A 23078-nucleotide genomic window follows, 5' to 3' on the forward strand; every position below is an offset into this window, starting at 1 on the left:
GTGTCTGGCAGCATTGTCGTCGAAGATGACTGGGAGAGTTGCGGCAACTAAGACAGTTGCCTGTCTGGCCGCTCATGGCGATGGTGTGACTACTTGGGCACCTGCCTGGGTAGCCAACGAGTCTTAAACGTAAGCGCCCACAAGCTTGCTAAGCCGCACGGGCAACAAGGAAGGTAGCGGCAGCACACAAAAGGGACCAAAGCCTACCTGGATTTTTCTCGATGTTTGCTCCAGCCCAACTGCCCCTGTCCCTTGCCGTCATCCAAAGAGAGCTGCTTCCTCCCTGGTCTCTATTGTAAAGCTCTCAGTCCGATACGTGCGCGGTTCGGTGACCTCTGTCAGCCAGTTCAGTGGGAGAGAAGGGGGCAGGGTCAACACCACCTCGGCTAGCTTAAGGCCTCTTAAACCCTCTCCACCCCAGCACGCTACATCACACTAGTTGTCCTGCTCAACAGAACCACTTCTGCCGCACCTGCTGCCCCTTTCATTTCGTGTGCTCGGCCAGTTCAGCAAGACATTTTTTCGTCGCGAAGTTGCACGTGGTGCGCACGTTTTTAGACTTCTTGTGAGCGTTTTTTTCTGAATTTTCATTTAGGCTGTGGATCCGTTGGCGAGTGATACTACGTGATTGTGCGCTTGTGCTAGTGATGTATTCGTGTGTCGTGAAGTGAACCGCTGTGGAACGTTCCTCGTGTGACAGGGGCGTAGCCAAGGGAGGGGTTGGGGGGGTTCAAACCCCCCCCCGAAATTTTTCAATTTTGCTTGCGTATATATACAGGCACACATACAAACGCACGCACGAACATACATAAAGTATGGTTGAACCCCCCCCCCCCCCCCCGAAAAAAATTTCTGGCTACGCCCCTGTCGTGTGACATTCCTTGAGTCACACATGGTCGTGCGCTTCCAGCGACCCGGCCGCTGTCGCGTCCTCCGCTGTAAAGGAAATTATGACCGTGGACCAAAGGTTCATGTGTTTTCATTTTCGAGGGACGTTGACCGGAAGAATAAGTGACTGCGAGCAATTCCAATGAAGGATTTCACTCCAAGCGTCCACTCGAATGTACGTAAACATAAGTAACAATTACAAACACGCCACGCATATGTTCATGGTTTTGCCTCACGTAGTACATTACGCGTGCTTCGTGCTAAGACGATAGTATTTGAGATTTATCAATAGCACACGGAAACAACTTGGTGAAAAATTCTTGGGTAAGATAATATAGAAACGTCAATAATGTCATTCGCTGCATAGACAAGCTGTTGAGTTAATATTTTATGTCACTGTTGTAAAGCCGCAGTGAGCCAATTCGTGGTAATTTTCAGAATATCACTTTACCCTGACGTTTTATTTGTTATGTTTTGTTCAAAATATAGGTATGCCAGCTTCATTTCCATACAAGTGACTTCGCCACCACGTTGACCCACTGCGATGAGACAACAGGAAGAAGACTCGAAGTTATAAGTGACAGAGCTCGCCTGAGGGAAGTTGCTGTGCCCTCAGTTTTCCCCAACTGTCCGAAACTGTGATGGCCTTAGTAGTCAATGCAGGGACGAACACACCGTTGAACAATTTTTGGAAAGTGAAAAATGATGCAGTGCAGTATGACGCCCAGAAAAAAAGCTGCCGTGCGCAAAGCAAATACATTAAAAAAGCATGGCGTAGCGACATTTTTATTAAAGAAATCGTGCTGCTTGTATTTCCGTCTTTTTTGGCAATACATTAGTCAAAAAGAGCTTGTTTGACGTGGCTTTAATATGTGTTAAGGCGATGAAAAAGGCTGACCGGGCGTATGTAAATGTGTATGTGATTGGATATAGGAAACGTCCGATTTTCAATCGTGCACGTGAAAGCATGACCCAACAATAATAATAATATCTGAGGTTTAACGTCCCGAAACCACGCCGCTCAGCTTTACTCAAAGCGGGTCAATGCTTTTTGAAATTCCTGCTGTAAAATTACTCAGTCTCAGTAAGCGCGTACACAAAATCATAGCTTTCGTAAAAGTTATTTTACGCCGTGCGCACCTCGAACGCGATAAATAGAGGGAACTGTTGGCATCATGCAAAGCCGCGAAGCGAGCGGTGCGGGCAAGTACCGTGACGTCACGACGGGCTTGGAGAGGCCTTGAGCTAGTCTAGGTGGTGGTGGCAGGGTCCACGCACACTAGGAGAGGGCCCTAGGGCACATGCCCTTTCCCCGGCCAAGGTACGGTGCGGCCACTGGAGGTTGCAGCACTCTGCAATCTTCACATACTTTTGGTCCCAATCAATGGTCATCTGCTTAGTGCTGTGTTTTCTGCTTTGTTCATGTCAGTCGCACATGGCATTACCTGCTTGTCAGCCGTGTTATTTCTGAAAGTGTCCGAGTCATTTACCAGTCTCGTACTGAGCCCACTATGACATTACGTCATATTGTCACGTGGTCGTGACGTCGACGAAGGCAGCAGTCAGCACGTCCGAGATGAAACGCTTTATTTGGCCGAACTTGTGGCCGGGAAACTGAAAGTTAATTTACAGCAACACACACGGTATGCAGTGATAGCGGCGAACAGAGCGTCGACCGTCGATCAACTGACAAGCGGTCAAGCGCGTCGACTTTTATACAGGCGCTATCGAACTTTCCAGCAATATCGCTGGTGGCGGCGTTATCTCTCGACAAAGCTAGAACATTCGCGTGCGGCGCGCAATCTTAACAAAACGATCTACTACAATCGCGAGGCTTCTCGAACACTGCTTCGCAGACAGCGTCGAGCGTTGATAACCGTCCTTGCTGGTCAAACCCGAATACATCAAAATAAACAAGAAGTAAGCGTGGAATTGCCCCCCTCTTAAAAAGCATCGTCCCGATACTTGTGAAAGAACATAGAAGAGAAAACAAAACAAGTGCATCAATAAATAAATTACAATACCAAAGGAAAAATAAGAGTTCCCAGGTTCGATGACGCGCAAAAAACGGCTTAAGGCGCACGACATGGAAGACTACAGCTCGCGCGCGGCGTCGCTGGGAGTTCGTAATGCCGTCCGGGATGACCTCGTAGTCAAGAGCGCCGAGGCGTCGAAGAACCTTATATGGCCCGAAGTATCGCCGAAGGGGTTTTTCGCTAAGCCCACGTCAGCGTATCGGCGTCCAGACCCAAACACGGTCGCCGGGTTGGTACTCCACGAAGCGTCGTCGAAGATTGTAGCGACGGCTGTCGCTGTGCTGCTAGGTCTTGATGCCCAGGCGGGAAAGCTGTCGAGCTTCTTTCGCACGTTGTAAGTAAGCGGCGGCGTCGAGATTTTCTTCGTCGGTGACGTTCGGTAGCATGGCGTCGAGCGTCGTCGCCGGGCTCGTTCTGTAGACCAACTTGTACGGCGTCATCTGCGTCGTTTCTTGGACGGCCGTGTTGTAAGCGAAGATCACGTACGGAAGGACGGCGTCCCATGTCTTGTGCTCAACGTCGACGTACATGGCCAGCATATCGGCGATTGTCTTATTTAGACGCTCGTTGAGGCCATTAGTCTGCGGATGGTAGGCGGCGGTGGTGCGGCGGTGGCTCGTCTCGCTGTATTTGAAGATCGCCTGAGTTAGGTCCGCAGTAAAAGCGGTACCTCTGTCTGTGATGAGGACCTCTGGGGCGCCATAACGTAGGACGATGTTCTACACAAAGAACTTGGCTACCTCGGCGGCACTGCCTTTGGGCAAGGCCTTTGTCTCGGCGTAGCGGGTGGGGTGGTCAGTTGCTACGAAGATCCACTTGTTGCCGGAAGTCGACGTCGGGAACGACCCCAGTAGGTCTATCCCGATTTGCTGGAACGGCCACTGAGGTGGTTCGATTGGCTGCAGAAGTCCCGCTGGCCTAGTCGGCGGTGTCGTCCGTCGCTGGCAATCTCGGCAAATCTTAACGTAGTGGGCGACGTCGGCAGCAAGGCGTGGCCAGTAGTATTTTTCCTGTATTCTGGCGAGCGTGCGGGAACCACCGAGGTGTCCAGCCGTCGGGTCGTCGTGTAGGGCCTGGAGGACTTCTGGTCGCAATGGTGAGCGCACGACAAGAAGGTAGTCGGTTCGAAGTGGCGAGAAGTTCTTCTTCAGGAGAACGCCGTTTCGTAAGCAAAACGACGGCAGTCCCCGCTTGAATACCTTCGGAACGGTCTTGCTCTCGAGGTACTCCATAAGGCCCCCCAGTTCCGTGTCGGCTCGTTGCCTTTCGGCGAAGTCGTCGGCACTTATGGTTCCGAGGAAGCAGTCGTCGTCGTCTTGCGGCGGCGCGTCGACGGGGGCACGATACAGGCAGTCGGTGTCAGAGTGTTTTCGTCCGGACTTATACACGACGGTAATGTCAAATTCTTGAAGCCTCAGACTCCATCGTGCGAGACGACCTGAAGAGTCTTTCAATTTAGCTAGCCAACATAAGGCCTGATGGTCACTGACAAGGGCCTGCCATAGAGGTAGGGGCGAAACTTTGACGTAGCCCAGAGGATGGCACGGCATTCCTTTTCTGTTGTGGAATAGTTGGCTTCTGCCTTGGATAGGGACCGGCGAGCATAACTGATAACCCTTTCAAGCCTGTCAGTTTTTTGCACAAGGACGGCACCGGGTCTTACGCTGCTTGCGTCGGTGTGTATTTCCGTATCGGCGCAATCGTCGAAATGCGCAAGTATGGGTGTCGTCTGCAGGCGTCGTTTAAGTTCCTGAAATGCTTGCACTTGCGCCGTTTCCCACCTGAATTCCACGTTAGTCTTCGTGAGAAGCGTCCGTGGTTCGGCGATTCGTGAAAAGTTTTTGACGAAGCGTCTGTAATAGGCGCATAAGCCGAGAAATCGGCGCACGGCCTTCTTTCCGGTGGGAGGCGCGAAGTCGGCGATGGCAGCTGTTTTCCGCGGGTCTGGGCGCACTCCAGACTTGCTGATCACATGACCCAGAAACAAGAGCTCGTCGTACGCGAATCGGCACTTTTGTTTCCTAAATCACTGGTATGCTTGACATTGCGCGCTTCATGTCTTTTCTATGCCTCCTGAGCAAGGCCTTGTCGAACGTCGTTCACTGCTACGCTGATCAAAATTTGCTTCAAAATACGCTAACTGGACTTGGCTATGTGATGGGAAAGCTGACTCAGGACAAAGCCAGCGCACACTGGGTATTCGCATAGCTTGGCCCTCTACAGAGCATGCCGCCATGTGCTGACAGCGTGTTCCTTTGGGTTAAGCACGGCCCTCATCATACCTGATGTGTGTGAACACATCTAAAGGCAGAAAGATGAGAAAAAGCTCAAGCTCATGATGCGTGTTGACGTAGCTTCTTGCCCTTTTGTCTTCACACCCTGAATAACTCCCCGTGCACTCACTGGAACAAAAGAGAAAAAAGATCTTTGTAACTCCACTCGTACTTCACGGATCGAAAAAAATTTACTGCGATAGCAATTATATGGACAGTATCGGCTGATTTTTGCCGTCGCCGCCGTCATGCACCGTACATGCACGGCCGCTAAATAAAAAACCCCCATTTCCCCGAAGGGGAGTATGAGGAAGTGCGAAGCACGGGGTGATGGTATGAGGGGGCGCGCGCGACTAAACTGCAGAGCCGAGCGAAGGAGACGGCAGCGAGAGAGCACGCACCAGCCGACCCACGGAGGTCTGGCCGTTTTTAAGTGCAAAGCACTTTTACTGATGATGATGATCTGTCGTCCGAACTCGTTCCAAAGAACCCGCAACGCGTTCAACTTGTTGGCGGCGTTGCGCACGCCCGAGATGGGGCTCAGGTTGTTGTCGAACCACAGTCGATCGCACACCGCGCAGCTATATCCGAAGCTGCGGTCCAGGAAGTCTCGCTTGAAGCGCGCGTCCGGCCGATCGAATTCGAGGGCCCGCGCTCGCTCACGCATCGCGCGTCCCCGCGCCAGATCGGCTTCGGGGTGCTCGGCTCGCTTCGCACGCTTTCGTTCGGCGTCTCGCCGCCGGCCTTCATCACCACAGGCAATGCGCGGGGCGCGCGCAGCCACGGAGCGGAGGGCGGAGCGCGCGCAGTCACGTGGGGCGTGACGTCGCTGCGCCGTTGCTACAGACGCTCCTCTCCGCTCCTCGCGCCGTTGCTATAGGACGGCGGATTCAGGGTCGCTTATAAAGTGCATTCGCACTTAAAAAACAACAGGTGCGGCCTGCTGCGTCGCGTCGCCGTCAATGGGCGAGCGCGGGTCGGCTGAGCGGCAGCTGTTGTGGGTGAGCGCGCCACTAGCACGGTCCTCAAGGCAGACGCCGGTTCGTGTTACTATGTGGTCGCTTCAGGATTTATGCGTGTCCGTGTGCATTTTCGTGTGCTTTCTCGTGTCTTTGTTGTGTGTGACCGCGCGTGTGAGCAGCTTGCCTCATGTTTCCTGCGCCTGAGTACGGTTTTTTGGTGCGCGCGTGTGTGGCAGACGGTTTTTTCTAGTGGTGTAATGACGTGAAGCTGTTGTGTGCCGCTGTGCAACTCGAACGTGTGAAAAGACGCTACTGCGAAGTACCACGTATTCCCATGCGATCTACAGTGTCGGGAAGCGTAATATTCGTAACAGAGCACTTCTTTCTGTCACAAACGAGCGCTAAAACAGGCGCGCGGCGCCGCCTACTGGCGACAGCATGAAGCCACAGCGCCGACTGTTACCCCCAACGGGTGCGCGCAACGAAAAAAAAAAGACGACCATAAAAAGGCGCCCAGGGCAAGCCCCTACCCTCTCCACCGAAGACGCTGTCGCGGTCGCGACAGCCTAACACCAGCGCAGATCGGGAGAATTCAAGAAATCAAAGTGGAACCGACCGATTCCGCAGACGAACCGCCGAGGCGAATCCCTTTCCCCTAGCTGTCGCTGCGCTACGTGCCACGAGCCGAACAATCACTTCGAATGTTCGCGAAACCGCGAAGGATCCAAACGAGAGACGACGGAGGGTAGGACAGTATGGTGAAGTCAGCGAAGAAGTTATGTTGTTCGTGTGAGTCGTGTAGTGCGGTCAGTCGCTCTTGGATGATCGGTCAGTCGATCTTGGATGATCTTGGATGACACCACGGGAGCACTGTTTAGAAGAGTGTCGCCGAATGACGGTGACCAGAGCTGGAGTTCGTTTGAGTGCTTCCTGAAAGAGAAATATTCCAGAAACGTTCGAAGAATTGTGGGCTACACACGTTTGGTTAATATTCCAGGCCTTTAAGTGTTCTTGAATAGTTTCTGATAGATGAGAGTGCAATTGTAGCACGGTAAGTTTGTTCCCATTGTTTTAAACACCATCTAAGCGATGTTGTGAGTTGTAATTGATACATGCCGAGTGTGGATGTTTGCGTGATGCTCGTACTGCCTTAACTGAGAATATATTTTGTTTGTGTTGTCAACTCTTGGCTCTAACTCTTGCTTTGGACCACAACCGGCATTCGGTGGCGCACTAACAGGACCTACTTTTCAATTTTGTGTGCTTTCGTGGTGCGTTTCGGTGGGCCGATAAGTCAGCCCATGGAATCTGCCCGGCGACACTGCCTGCCCATTAACGGGATCAGTGATTGAGTGACACTTTTAAAGACGATAGTCTTTCTTGGGGAACTTAAACGCAGAAATTTTGGTCTGTCTTTCTGTCTTTCTGTTTGTCGGCACGTCCCTCGATTCAGCCACTCGGCCAAAGTTGAACCACTTGCCCAAGGGCCAGCCGTCTTGAACTGGTACGGCTGTTCATACTTGTGAACGTTGTCGATCAAAAAGTAAATATCATGCATATCTGAGGTGCAATATCACTAGGTAAGTATTAGGTGGCGTGTTCCTTTAATAGAAAATGCATACATACGTAATTTTAAGGACCCTAGTTTCTTAAGCTGCGCTGACAATGCATAAGAATGGAAGCTTGAGCGAGTTGGTATGCGTTCATCTTTGTTGAAACAGCGCTCACTAGACGACGACGAAGTAAAAGAAGGCACAGGACAGGCGCTGCCTGTCCTGTGCCTTCTTTTACTTCGTCGTCGTCTAGTGAGCGCTGTTTCAACAAAGCTGAAAATGCGACTGCGCTGAAATTTGCCTTCCTCCGTGCCCTTCGCACGAGCTCATTGTTGCGTTTCGGTTTCGGTTCTGTATTGCACTGTACGAATGCCATGGGTTGGTGTTGAAAAACTTTAGTTTTGAGAAGGCCAAGAAGGTGAAAAAAAATATTTAAAAAATGAAAAAGCAGCGCTGTGGGCGGCCTTCAGGCTGCCGGTTGTGGGCGCCGCTCTGGCGTTCCTGTTTTACCCAGGCGACGTGTAAATAAAAGAGTGTGTGGAGAGTACTCATTGAGTGCGAACGTTTCTCTGCAAAGGTCTTCGCCTGCTGCTGCGCCGGGACTACCAGCACGCAACACAGCACTCATGTTTCCCGACGTATTGCCAGATGGCGTCCATATCTCACACAGCGCCTCTTCTATCGTCTTTACACGACATTTGAAGCGAAGCACGCAGATACGCGGCCAATTTTTTTATTTCAGGTGAGTCGAACGGGCAGCATACATGGAGAGTACTGAGCCCCACTCTACAAAACACTGGTACTCCTAGGGCAAACTGTTCACATATGTGGGGTAATCGGCAGTTCTAATAACGTCTTCAATATTCAACTTGTAATGTCAAACTATAAAACGCGTTATCTACGACCTGATTGGGGTAAGTGTCGGGCGTACAAATGGCGCTGTCGAAGCGCTTCTCCGTGAACAGCTGTACCAGTGTGGTGGCGCCAGTGCAGGCGCAAGGAGAACTAGGCCCCGGACGCCGTTTCGGCGCCACTCACCAGGCCGCACCTGTTTTTTTTTATGAAGCGGCCGTAGCACATGTATATGTCTATATATATATATATATATATATATATATATATATATGTCAAAGCCACAAAGAAAAATAATTCAGAAAAACTTTCCGACGCGCGGAATCGAACGGGCGACCTCCCGCTTTCCGGCGCGCGGCGTTAGACGGTGAGGCCACCAATAGCACCGTCCTTCAGCCTGCTAACGGCGAGCTATTTATATACACCACTTACATCAGCATGCTTTCTTAGTTACCATATAGATGGCGCGATGTGCACGCGTGGAGCGCTTTAAAGATCGTCGCGTACATGAAATCCTTTCCCTCAGTAACATGTGGCACATGCCCGCATACCAGAGTTCATGTTATGCGAATATGCGCCACAGGTGATTCGCAGTCTCAATAAACACTAACAGCGAACATACACATTGAAACGCAAGGCAAGTGGGGTGCTGAAGACAGAACACCCCTGGCAGACGTTCGCCTACCACCTACTCGAAGGCGCGGTCCACCAGAATGACGCAGTGTTCTCTTCATTTCTTACGAGACTCGATGGTGGCCTCATGCTGACCGAGGATGAGGTCATACTGATTAAGAACTGTTTTGTAACACACGAAGAAGCCACCGCTAAGTGACCTGACGTCATATACTGCTATAATGCAACAAATGTGGACGTTGACCGCTATAATGCATCTTGATTGTCTCGGCGCTGCGGACGACATTTTATGTCATCCCGCATGCGATAACACAACTGGCTAACGAGCAGGTGCACAGGGATTCCCTGGCCAAGGTGGCCAAGATGAATGCTAGCGACATGGGTGGCCAGCCGGCCTCAATTTGCCTGAGCGTCGCCAAGCCCTACATGATCGCCGGCCAACATCGACGTAAGCGACGGCCTTGTTAATTGAAGCATGTGCACCTTGCAGTACAGTGAGCGTAACGAACACAGCAACCTCGTGCGACTGTGGCTTGAATTTCCGACGTACAGGGTAGGCCATTTTCGCCGAAGCCAGGACGAAGCACATCACTACCGCACATCCCTCAATATAATTGAAATGGATGCCCGTGGGACTGCGGACCACTACAACCACGATATCCACCAAACAAAATATCTCGCGTACGAGGACGCAGTTTCCCCTCGCACAAGTAAACGCAACAACTATACATAACGCACAAGTGGCCACATGGGCGCAGGTAGTCAACGAATGCCATAAGCGCCATCCACTTGGTTGCTCTACGTCGCACTTTGCAAGACTATCAGCCTCGACTGCCTCCCAACATTTCCGATGGCTTCAACATTTATTTATCAACAACCAACAACGCCTGGTTCTTATACTACATGATATACGTTTTCGATGTGGCCAGAGCATTACAAACAAGACCTCGTTCTTACGTCCAGAACAGGAGACATCAGAGATCATTTTCCGTAAGGGGTATCCACGATTTCCAACAGCTGTACTATACCTCATACTTCACTACGCATAGACCCCTCGTCGCCGCGATTACGAACGGTACGATAACGAGTCCTGTCCAGCTGACGGTGCTCACTGATCACGGTGATGATGACCTTATTCAAGAACTACCAAGACCCCTTTCCCCACATGAACACGGGTTCGTGAAACGTGCGTGTTCTCTACAGCAACCTTCCCACCGCATGCTTCGCATAACATCAACTCCCCCGGGACGTCGATTATGCCGATTCTTTTGTAACTCAGAGCGGTTTTCGGCCCTTTAAAAAACTGGTGTGCAAACTACGACAACAAACAAAAAAGAGAGAGGGTATCAAGTTGCCAGAAAACGCCGCTCAAACGACTGAAAAATCGTACAGCGGCGGAAAAGACAGAAACCCTTATCTGCACATTCCCACGCAAGAGGCGCTGGTACCTATCAATCAGGTTCTCTCTATGTCGTCCTCATCACGTACGCTGAGACGTGCGCCGGCCCACCACGCCTAAAGGTCCCATTCGCATACACGCCACTTTCGAGCGACGAGCGACAACGGGCTCCGTGGCGCTGTCGGCGTCGTCACGGGAGCACGCACATGTTCGCGACGAGTGTCACGGTTGCTCTATTGAAAACTATTGCGTGCACGCAGGTAAACTGCGGAAAAGAATTACAAAGTCGATGAATAACAGCATAGCAAATTTATTATTGTCAGCAAAGCTTCAATTTGGGCACGGTGTAGATGCGCTGAGTGAAGCACAAACGAGAAACGTAACAAGGGACAGGACTAGTGGTGCGCAAACTTTCAACTGTTTATTTTCGCAAAAGCACGTCAAAGATATACACAAAAAACACTGAAGATAACAAGGACTATATTGCAATGTGTTGTTCATTGAATCAGGTCATTTTGGATGCTATCATGCTACGCATGTGGTGTTCCTAACTAATCTGGCGGTTGTCAATAAAGTTAATGCTGCCTCACTGAGGGCAATAGATGCAGAGCTCACGTGATTGTGTGATTTAAACATGAAGAATGCCTCCATGATTTCGCGTGTTTTTTTAGACCTGCAATGCGCCAACGTCTGCGTTTGGTTAAAAAACGCCAGGCCTGCGCTGAAACCGCAGCACAGTCACAGCGAAAGCTGGAAGAGCGGCGTTTCTAGATCCCGTTGTAAGCTTCTTGGGGCTACAATACAAGTACACTAGAAAGGTACCCACTATGCCATAAATCACAATTTTTGTGAAGTTGGGAGCACCTACTAAGTCATTGTTCGTCATTCTACGGAGAAGCGAGGCACCAGCTAGACGTCTGTAAGGCATTATGTTGCACTTTGTTGACGCGACGACTGATAACGAATGAAGAATTATGGCTCAGCCCTTTGTAATGGGTTGGAAGCTTTAAACGGACCACCAGTTATGTAATTTGCATTGGGTGACGCCCGGTCGCTATTTCCCTCTCCCGTCATGCTGTATAACATACGTTGACGTGGGAGAGAGGACGGGGGGGGGGGGGGGCGAAGAACTCTACTGAGACCCGAGGAAATGGATCATGCGCTTATGGGCTTCCTTGGGCAACCAATACAAAGTGCACTTGCGAGGAACCCCACTACGCTCTAAATCATTGTAATTTACTGACACCCCGAGGAAATGTCTAATTAAACAGCAGCCTAGCATTACGCAGTTTCATGATTTCGTTCATGCTGATGATGCCTCTATCACAGATGTGCTAGCTTCCAACTTTGATTCTTTTCAGGCACTTTGTAGTCACGGTCACGTTGACACTTTAGTCGCGCATTTGAGCATGTCGTGAAGTTATTGCATTGATCAATCGTTCCTCTCAAAACCAAAAAAAGAAATCCGCAGATTCCATGGATGAATCGCAGCTTGCTGCAAACTTCAACGTCGCGTTCGTCGTCCTGCGCCGTTTGAAAAAGACAGGTAATCCAGATGTTATCAGTCGCTTTAACACTGCTGTGATAGATCTGCGTAAAAAAATGGAATGTGCTAGGAACTTTTATTTCCAAAGTGAACTTCCAGCAGTATTAAAATCTAACCCATTGCAAATTCTGGTCTTCTATTAACCCCGCTAGAACCGATACAGTTTCCTTTATATTAGATGGCACGGCAGTTTCAGACCCTATTAAGATAGCTAATGCGTTCAATATCTATTTTTCAGTCAGGTTCACGCACGACAATAATGCTCTCCCTTCGCTTAGAAGTTTTAATCCAGAGCTGTCCGTCGACGATCTGGTAATTAGCACAGATGGTATCCTAAACTTGATTCTCAAGTTAGATACGAAGAAGTGCACTGGCCCCGATAACATTCCAAATAGCTTTCTGGTGCGATACGCCCTGTGGTGTTCACGTTATTTGACCATCATTTTTAACAAATCTTTGTCTTCAAGTACAGTCCCCGAGTCCTGGAAGTTAGCCAAGGTCCTGCCTCTGCATAAATCAGGAAACAGACAACTCCTCTCCAACTATAGACCCATATCACTTACTTCCATTCTGGAAAGCTGCTCGAACACATCATTCATAAACACATAACTGAGTTTCTTGAATCGAATAATCTTCTGTCCTGCACACAACATGGATTTCGTCGCGGCTTCAGCACAATAGCGCAACTGGTGGAATTTTCACATGATATTATTAGTAATTTAGATATTGGTAATCAAATTGATGCATATTTATAGATTTCTCGAAGGCTTTCGACACCGTTATACACAGCAAGCTTATAGGTAAACTAGAGGTACTTTTAATAATCCGCAATTAATTGACTGGTTAGCAAGCTTTCTAAACTCGCGCTCTCATTCGTCTCATTCAATTCCAAGTCCTCGTCAGCAGTAGAGTTACATCTGGTGTCCCACAGGCTCCGTTCTCGGTCCCCTATTATTTCTGATTTTTATAAATGACCTTCCCAGCAATATTAGGTCCCAAGTTCGCCTGTACGCCGACGACTGTGTACTTTACCAGGTAATTACTTCTCCTAATGATCATGCCATACTTCAAGATTCTTTCTCGCAGTTTTGTTCTTGGTGCTCGGATTGGCAGATGCAGATAAACTTCCAAAAAACAGTAGTTTTGTCTTTCACGAACAGCCATTCTCCATCACAATATGCATACTCCTTCAACAACATCGCAGTTCCCCGAGCACAGACATACAATACCTTGGCGTTATGTTCACATACAACATGCAATGGTCGCATCACATAGATTACATTACATCTAAAGCATTAAAAAAATTAGGTTATTTAAGACGTACATCATCTGCATCGCCAAAATCCACCAAATTACTAATGTACAAAACACTGATCCGCCCTATATTAGAGTACGCTTCGTGTGTGTGGAATCCATACAAAGTGTGTGACGTGAATAAAATTGAATCTGTCCAAAGGAATCTGTTCGCTTCATTTTTCATCGCTATGACCATGATTTTTCGCCCTCATCTGCAATGAAATCTTTGAAGTTATCTCCATTGTGCGCTAGGCGTGATATTGACTCTTTGAAACTTTTGCACTCTTATGTTCATTCATCATGCCGGCTATCTAATGATAATTGCATCGTGTATGCTAATGCTCTTGCAACTAGACGTGGTCACAATCTTAACATAAGGCCATTCTTCGCACGTACTAATATGTTCAAATACAGTTTTTTTCCGAAAATTATTGTCTACTGGAACGATCTACCCGGTTCTGTTCGTGAAATGAATATGTCAGATTTTTGGAGGCACTTGAATGACATTGTTGTCCTTTTTTTTTTCTTCTTCTCTTTTTCATTTATGTACCCGGTTGTGCTCAAGAGGGTGGCGATATTTGTTCTGAAGAAGAACTTGTTGTGCTGTTACTGTTATTCTTTCCTATTGTATGTACCCCATCCTGCAATAGCCCTGCATTGGGCTGCAGTATTTGAAATAAATAAATAAATAAATAAATAAATGGATCATGCGCTTATGGGCTTCCTTGGAAACCAATACAAGTGCACTTGCGAGGAACCCACTGCGCTATAAATCATTCTAATTTTTGAGTAGGGCAGCAGGCACTGTGCCATTTTTTCGTCATTCTGCGGAGAGTCGTCGTACCTGCTAAACGCATGTAAGGCATTATGCGCACTTTGTTGATGCGTGCCTGATGACGATGAAGAATTATGGCACAGCCCTTTGTAATGGGTTGGAAGCATTCAACAACCTACTCGTTGCGCAATTCGCATTGTGTGACGCCTGGTTACAGAATTCGCGGTGTGCGACGCTTGGTGCTTATTTTACTCTTCTACCACGCTATATTGCATATGCTAATGTGGTTCGTTCCCGACATGAAGCCTGTATGGGACCTTTTTGCAAAGCAATTTCAAGCACTGGCATGACTCAGAGGTTGAATACTGGGCTCCCACGCAGAGGACCCAGGTTCGAACCTCGTTACATCCTGGAAATTTTTTCTTGTTTTTTTTTTTCATTTCGAGCGATATTTTGACACCGGCGGCGGCGGCGGACAACTACGGCGCCAAAACGGCCGGTGAAATGATCTCATAACACTTTCGGTGTAAAATGGGATCACATCCGCATCTTGCGCAATGAGTAGCTAAGTGCCCTGGTGACTGCAACATTTCTGTGGCGTACCTATGTTCTCTTAATCTTGTGTTTATGCAACGCCCAGTCTGCCCAATATAACATTTTCCGCACGTGAACGCGGAAAACATGTAACAAATATTTAGAATGTGACGAGGGCATAGTCTACAAAATTCCGTTCACGTGCGGAAAATGCTATATTGGGCAGACTGGACCTTGCATAAACACAAGATTAAGAGAACATAGGTACGCCACAGAAATGCTGCAGTCACCAGGGCAATTAGCTACTCATTGCGCAAGATGCGGATGTGATCCCATTTTTAACCAAACGCAGACGTTGGCGCATTGCAGGTCTAAAAAAACACGCGAAATCATGGAGGCATTTTTCATGTTTAAATCACACAATCACGTGAGCTCTGCATCTATTGCCCTCAGTGAGGCAGCATTTAACTTTATCGACAACCGCCAGTTAGTTAGGAATACACATGCGTAGCATGATAGCACCAAAATGACCTGATTCCATGAACAACACATTCCAATATAGTCCTTGTTATCTTCAGTGTTTTTTGTGTATATCTTTGACGTGCTTTTGCGAAAATAAACAGTTGAAAGTTTGCGCACCACTAGTCAGCTGTCCCTTGTTACGTTTCTCGTTTGTGCTTCACTCAGCGCATCTACATTGTTATTATTGTCTTGTGAGATGAAGCCATAAAAGCGTTTCGTGACTCTCTTTGTTTCGCAATCTTATGTTAACCGCGACAGATATATCTGCTGTGATCTAGAGGCAGGGCCAAACAACGAAACGTTCCTTTCCTCAGTAAGGAAGCCTTCAATTTGGCGAGGCCGCCTTATGTCACTCTGAAAGCTTCCTCACTGAGGAGCCCTCGGTGAAGGCTTCCTTAGCGCTTCTCTTAAGGTTGCTTTGGGGCTACCTTCGTGCGCCCTTAGGTCCGCTCCTGGCCCTGAACGAGCGCTTCACCTCGCAGCTAGCCCACGTGATGAGCCCACGTGATGCTTGCTTCCGAGGCAACCCTCCCACCCCACCTCTGCGGGGAGACGCGAGCATGCGTGCACGGGGAAGCGCGTTTAGTCTGTCTGACAGCGTTTAAAGGGGAGCGACTAAAAAGCCACCAAAACACGCCCGCGTTGCCAGACCACTTTTTGGTGCTGTCCCTAGGAAATTCCAAGCGAGATGTACCTAGCCTAGTGGCCTAGTCCGTGGCTGTGTGTGAGACGTGATCATGCGATTTAACCATGGAAATGCAGGTGGCTTGATTTAATGGACGCACGAATAAGGTGCATACTTGCTGCTTTCTTTGAGAAGGGCCACTTTTTGACTAAGGGGCACGCAGTTCGCAAGGCGGGGAATCAGTTTTGTTTCAGCTCAATGAGATCACTGCGCAGGCATAGCCGCACAGTGCATTAGGTTTCATTTTTGTGTTAACCTTGCTAGCGTATCAAGCGCATTAGTTTACGAAGCTGGTTCTTTTTGGACGACGAAGTTTGAGACATGATCGGAACTTGTTTCGTGGTTCCAGCCAGCTTTTCCCAAAAGGTGCCTTAGAAAAACGTTTAGCTCCAATATTCCGCGAATAATCAATATTATTGCTTGTTTTAAACAAATGCTTGTGGCGATCGAGCCACCACGCGAACGAGCGTCATGCCGAAGCCGGCCTCCCTACTTAGGGCACAGTATCTGTGTACTAGGCGCAGCGATGCAGATTGCTTATTTTCTCGTCAGATCAGTGGAGTTCCCGGTGCCTACCGAACACATCGTGGTGATGTATAGGACCAGACAACACTTTGCGCCACTGAATCAACCTGGCGATACTCTTTCCGGCAACTAATTGCAGCCACATGTAGCAAGCTTCACAGCGTGGCATTTAGTTTTCGTCGCATTACACCCCTGTGTAGGTAAAACTTACAAAGAAATTCCTTCATTGTGGAGCGCAAAGAAATCTGTGCTGCGAACGCCGCCCATATTTTGACTCGTACCCTGCTTGTTTACGCCATGCTTACACTGCCCCTTGGATTCAATGCACTATATATTTACATTATATATACGTGCTACAAGATGACAGATTCACTATAGTCAGCTTTATGGCATTGCAGCTGTGTTATGCCACAAAGCATGTACTGTGCATCGGTGACTCGTTGTGCAGCGAAGCCCACCAGCAGGAAATCGTAACTGCCACATACGTTACCTGATGCTTTGTCTTCTTTAATTAAAAAAAAAAGGCGTCCACGCAGTCTCCAGTCACCGTACGAGCACCCAAACGTCTAATAAATGCGCAAGTGCATAGCAAAGGTTTCTTCAATTCTTCTGCCCCCAGGCAAACGAATTAGCAGCAACCCTCTACATTAGAGAACAGACCAAGCCACTTCTTGGAATAGCTTGGAATAGTGTCATGGAGAAGCTTAATTATGCCAACAGAAATTATTACAAGATACCAATGAATCACGTGACCTGAATTCAGCGTGATTGCATAGTGTCAACTTAAATAAGCTGCAAAATTGCGACGAGGTGCCGCTACGGATGTCTACTTCAAACGCCAGCTGCTACATTCAGGTCAAATAATAAATGCGCAGATGATGGATTTCTCAGCGCTACTGATAGTCTTAAGAATCTGTATAAATTCAAGCGAACACACGCGAGGTAACATAAAGCCAAGGCATACACAGACATTTTAACGCAACGCACACTCGAGTGCCTCAAGTTTCACCTCACTTGACGACCGTCGGACACATCGGATTCGAAGGGGATCGCGAAATGATTCGATATATCCATTATTACAAATGGAAAATACGCCTGTAAGCTTTCATATTAACACGTCTCGGACAGTCTCATGAGATGACTGATCCTTTAAGTTGCTTCGAAGCCGTAAATGTTTTATAACCACTTTGCGGCAGCGAACCCTTCTCGGCCACGAAGGGCTAGAGCTTCACAGCGTGACGTTTAGTTTTCTTCGCATAACGCCACTGTGCAGCGGTGAAGCTTAACAAGGCAAATCCCTCATTCTGGAGCGCACTGAGTTATACCAGGCGCTTACATCGGAACACCACTGATACCTTGAAGAGTGAACTTGTTGGCTAGTTGGTTCAACATAACTTAAGGAGCAGCGCGAAAGACAGGGACAAAAAAGGCACACACACACCCACACGTAGCGCAGTATGGTGTGTATGTGTGCCTTTTCTGTCCCTGTCTTTCGCGCTTCATCCAAACTGACAGCAGAGTCGATGTCTTAGCAATCTCAGTCACTTCTAAGCGAACACTCGCGAGGTAACACAACAAAGCATGACACAGATACACAAAACCTTTGAAGAAGACACGCCATCAAGTGCCTCTAACTTCAAGTTTCAACTCGGCTTCTCGTTGCTCTCGTGTGCTCTCGCCAACTTGACTAAGGAATTTCTGGGTACACCACGGCGCTAGCTTTGCTCGGCAGCACAAGGTAGCCAACATGAAACATGCTTACACCGCTAACATTGAGCGATGTTTAGGTGGCTTTTTAGTCTCGTGCGTTTAAGGAGGCGGGCGTTTCAGTGTTGCTAGAACGCACCACGTTTTGCGCTCGACTTCGGTGGCTTTTCAGATTTAGTAATCGCAGCTGGAAGAAAGCGTACACGCGTCTATACATTAACACTTCAATTTGGAAGTGATGTGGTGATCCAACATTTTTTTACAGAGTAAACGCTTGTGAGCAAAGCTTATATTCGATAATCTCGAACGCAGGAGCGCGGCAACCATTCCTCCCGCGAGGACGGGTGAAGGAAGCTTTCAGAGTACGCTTGCTTCCTTCGTCGGTACTTGACTGTAAGGAGGCCTCACGTAAGGTGAGGGCGCGGTCGAAGGAAAGGAACGTTTCGTTGTTTGGCCCGCAACGCCTGAAAGCGTACGCTACCTACGCTACTACGTAGCACTTTGCAAACTGCGTTATGTTAGGGTTACTCCACGAGGCGCATCTCTACAACGTTTCCTCTTGCTGTCATTGAACATTTAAAGGAGTCCTGACACAAAAATTTTCGCACCACGTTTTTCTGCTGCAGTGTGTTGCTGGGGGCCTGTTAGTCATAACACGGCACATCGTTTGCTGCAGCACGCGACAGATAATTAATTACAAGCTCCTCATTACCGACACAGCCTCAGTTTCGGTTTGACAGAGCTCCAAAACGACAAGCCGCCGGGTGCAACTATCACCACCTAGCGAGTGAAACGCTCGGTCACGTGAGCACACAGAACAGTGACGCATTTCCGCGCGGTCTGTCGTCGCCGGGCTCATCGTGGTCTGATGGCGACGATTTTCTTGCGGCGGGGATGGAAGGAATTTTCGACGTGGCGAATCACTTCAGGTTTGACCCGCTGGCGAGGAGCGATTCGTCGGGAAGCGCGTCAAACAGAAATGGCGGCTACGACGTCATCATAACTTGTACCGCCTGCAACGGTTACGTAGGGGAAGTAGGGGGGTCACCTCGGGTCACCTCCGAGGGTGTCAATGCACCAGGTGCGGCCTATAATGCTGGATTGCGCTCGCGAACTTCAAAATTCATATAAAATACCTTCCAAGCTTATTCGCTGTCGATATTTTGCTGGTGGTACACGCACGTACACGGGAATCGATCCAGCAGGCTAGCTCGGCCTCGAAATTTTGTGTCAGTACCCCTTTAAGAAAAGCCGCAGCGCCTCACATATCTGCCTCGCAAGGAGAAGGGCTACCTGACACGACGACGATGTTGACATAGCAGCAAGCTACCACCGAAACATCAAAACGAACCATCGATCAAAATTAACGACAAATACGGGCTGCCTCGCTCTCCGCGTCAGATGGGGCTGTAAAGAAGGTAGGCTATAACTTGCATTCTTTGAAGTGCGCACCCATTAGAAGCATCAAGGGCAAATAGCAACCGAAGCGAGGATCAGCGATGCCGCATGTTGCCGGAAATCGTCACGCTCACTTCCGGGCGACAAGCGATTTTTTCTAGTTTCCCAGATAGCTGCGACGCGACAAGCGACGGCGATGGATGGCCCTCCGCGACAGCAAATCCTGTCGCTCATCCCTGTCGCTCGAAAATCGCGTGCAAGCGGTTGGGCCTTCATGTTTGTCCGCTTATAGCGCCGTTGTTCAAATAAATATCGCGAAAAAAACCTACGCAGGCACGACATACGAGGTAATGATTTAGATCTAAAAAGACGGGGCGTGCAAACACGGACACAAGGAGAGGCATGCGCAGATAAGTTTTCGTGCCTTCTTTCTTTTCCGCCGTTGTGCGTCTCGTCATTTGTTAGTAGGCGTTTGCGGTGTCCTGACTTCTTTCTTGTGTCCGTGTTTGCACGCCCCGTTTTTAGAATGAATACTGACCAAGTAGCTCAGCTCTCTGTTATTCTAACGATTCCGAATTACCCACACATTCTGAAATGTAAAAGTACTTCGATGTCTCTTTAAGCAGAAGATCGCAATCTAATCTTTCGTTGCAAAGCCTCGGTTGTAAATGCGCGTCCAGACTCGATTATTGGGCCGCTTTATACACACGTACGAGCGGAAAAGCATCTCGTTGTCGAGGCTTGACAATTGTAGTGAGCCAGCCTTCGATTATACTGCAAAGGAAATAAAATGCTTAAGCATTTCCATTTCCTCTTCATTTTATTCACTTCATTCCATCGTAGGGACTCGCACGTGTTCTTAATTGACAGGTGGAGCTACCGCGCCTCATCATGCCCGAATAAATTTGGTCTTCTCCGCCACAGTCTTTCAATTCGTAGTCAGCATTTCCTGCCTCACTTTCTGCGCCTACCATCTTTCATGATCCACCAAATCAGAGAGCGATCGCGTCCAGGACGGCTCTTGAAAGAAGTAACTGTCATTCAGAAAGTCACAAACAGCTGTGACAGCGCGCCATTGTTTGTCTGGCCATTACTAGGGACAAATATCTCTCCCCGCAGATAATGGGCAGCTGCACGTGCGGTTGAACCAGCTGCGTAGGGTCTTGCTGGCGATTTTTTTATCGATGAGCAGATCTTCCACAGATGCATTGGAAATGTTACATCTGGTGGAAGCAAGTGATAGTTTCTACATAATTATGTTCAAAGGTTGTACAGGGGTTACGGTTCTCGGCTGCTGACTCGAAAGACGCGGTTCGAAACAGGCCTCGGAGGTAGCATTTTCGAATGGGGAAACGCTAGAGGCTTGTGCACTTAAAAGTAGGTGCATGTTAAAGAACCCCCCGTTGTTGCAATTTTCGGAGACCGCCACTACGGTGCGCCTTATAATGATGTGGTAGTTTGGCGCATAGGACCCCAGAAATGAATATAATCCTACTTCAGAAGGAAGCTGTGAAGGCGAAATTCTGGCGCGGTCAATGCATTAGCCTCCCAATGGCCTGTCAACTGTTTGGCATGTTGTTTGGTAGGAACTGTAAAAGGATTCAACTTTAAAAAGGAAAGATAACTTCGAGTGGTCGTCAAGACATGTGCCTCACTAAGCTTTTGGTCGCACTTTAGATAAGACTAAAGCAGTTTCACATGTGCAACTGAACATCAAGCTGCTCTCCCTGGCGCTATGAAATTACGGTGCTCCGCTGCTGCCCATTTTGATGCAGGCGAAATGCTAGAAGCAATTGTACTGTGCGATGTCAGACCGCGTTGAATAACACCAGATCGTGTAATTTTCGCAGCCCTCCACTACGGCGTGCCTCATAATCATATTGCCACGTGTGTTATTTTGATGAATTCAGATTTCACCTGTTAAGATTGCGCTAAGATTGCGCGCAAGACGCGATAGTCTAGTGTATTCGAGAGCTTACGTGGCCACCAGTGATAACGCTGGAATCTCCGATAGCGCATGTATAAAAGCCGACACGCTTCACCGCTTGTCAGATTATCGACGGCCGACGCTCTGTTCGCAGCTATAACTGCACAGTGTGCATTGCTGTAGTTTTACTTTCCCTTTCCCGCACAAGTTCGGCCAAATAAAATTCATTTTGGACACGCCGACTGCTGCCTTCGTCAGCGTCGCGACCCCGTGACAATCGCAGTTTTGGCACGTAAAACCCCACAATTTATTTTTATTAAAAATAAATATGGGCCCTTTGTTCTCTTCTTGTTTCTTATTTGTTCTTTGCGCCGGCAATCATGACAACTCAGACTGGAAGACAACGCGTCGAACACCACTAATAACGGGACTTGTGCGCAGAAACCAAACAAGGGGTATTCATGTTGCCCGGGCCTTCTAAAAAACATCGATAAACTTCTTAAACTGCGCGAGAAGACGAAGACACAAGTAAGAAAAACATTCAGAACAACGCGGTGTTTTTCTTACTTGTGTCTTCGCCTTCTCACGCAGTTTAAGAAAGTTTATCGCAATGAACCAACTAGCCTGCCAGAACGCATTACTAAAAAAACATCGCATTAGTTTTCGCGCGACGTGCGCTCTCAGCAGCAACGATCACACTAGAATGCCAAAGCAGCCGCTCCTGCGTGGACCTCGGGCCCTTTATTTACCGGGGCGGGGCACGTTTAAAGTGCTCTTTGAATGAGGCCGTTGGTAACGCCATCTACATCTGCGAGAGCTCGACCTGAGTGAGTACACAGACAGTTAAAAAGGCGGGCACACTCACGATGCAGGTGATTCCTATGAGGAGCGTTCCGTCGCGGACACTGCACACAAAGCAGCAGCGGCTCAGGATTGCCATTCTTGCTTGCTACGGCCGCACTCGTACATGGACCTCGATGAGGCAGCACACTGCTCCTCCACGTGCGGCGGGGATCCCCTCGCGGGCATGGAAACACATTTAGCCCGAGTTACCCCTGCTCGTTCAGTGGGCGCTTCGCCGCGCCATGGCAGCCCGCCAGCTGGTGGCCGGTGCGAGCCCGAAAGTTTCGCGCACGCGGTTTCTATTTTGGCACGATACTCTGACCGCGCGCAAAAAGAGCTGGCAGGTCTGGCCAGTGATTTACGTTTTGATTTTTACGTATTCCCGACCAAACAGAAGGCAGCGGCTACTTGGAGAGAATAAAGTTGAAAAAAACATGACTGATCCCTCCGTCATAGGAATCGGTATAACACGAAAGTGAAACGTGTATTCACAGAAGTAGTGCTTATTGCGTAGTGATATATGAGAGCTTGTACAATGTATGTTGATGTTTGGTAGCTATACCACCATTTGACGAGGATGCACCCACCTTGACGACTAGTCGCACATCTGCGTCGCGACGACTAACGCCCGTGATCATTATTTAACCGTTGTGGTAGCTGAAGTTTTTAACATATACCTGGACACAGCGTATCGTGAATCCCGCGCAAAGATGACATCAACACG

General features: G+C 48.7%; 1 protein-coding gene across 2 annotated transcripts in view; it reads right to left on the minus strand.

Moving 5' to 3' along the window:
• Positions 1-22581, minus strand: part of LOC119391042 (lysosomal-associated transmembrane protein 4B) — a 570375-nt gene extending 547794 nt beyond the window's left edge. For both annotated transcript variants that reach the window (XM_049415030.1, XM_037658739.2), the window contains exon 1: positions 22377-22581. In XM_049415030.1, coding sequence (XP_049270987.1) covers positions 22377-22451 — 75 coding nt within the window. In that variant the 5' untranslated portion in view covers positions 22452-22581. The remainder of the gene's footprint in view (positions 1-22376) is intronic.
• Between the last annotated feature and the right edge of the window lie 497 nt (positions 22582-23078).

This window comes from Rhipicephalus sanguineus, chromosome 4 (assembly GCF_013339695.2).
Source record: "Rhipicephalus sanguineus isolate Rsan-2018 chromosome 4, BIME_Rsan_1.4, whole genome shotgun sequence".
NCBI classification, from domain to species: Eukaryota; Metazoa; Arthropoda; class Arachnida; order Ixodida; family Ixodidae; genus Rhipicephalus; species Rhipicephalus sanguineus.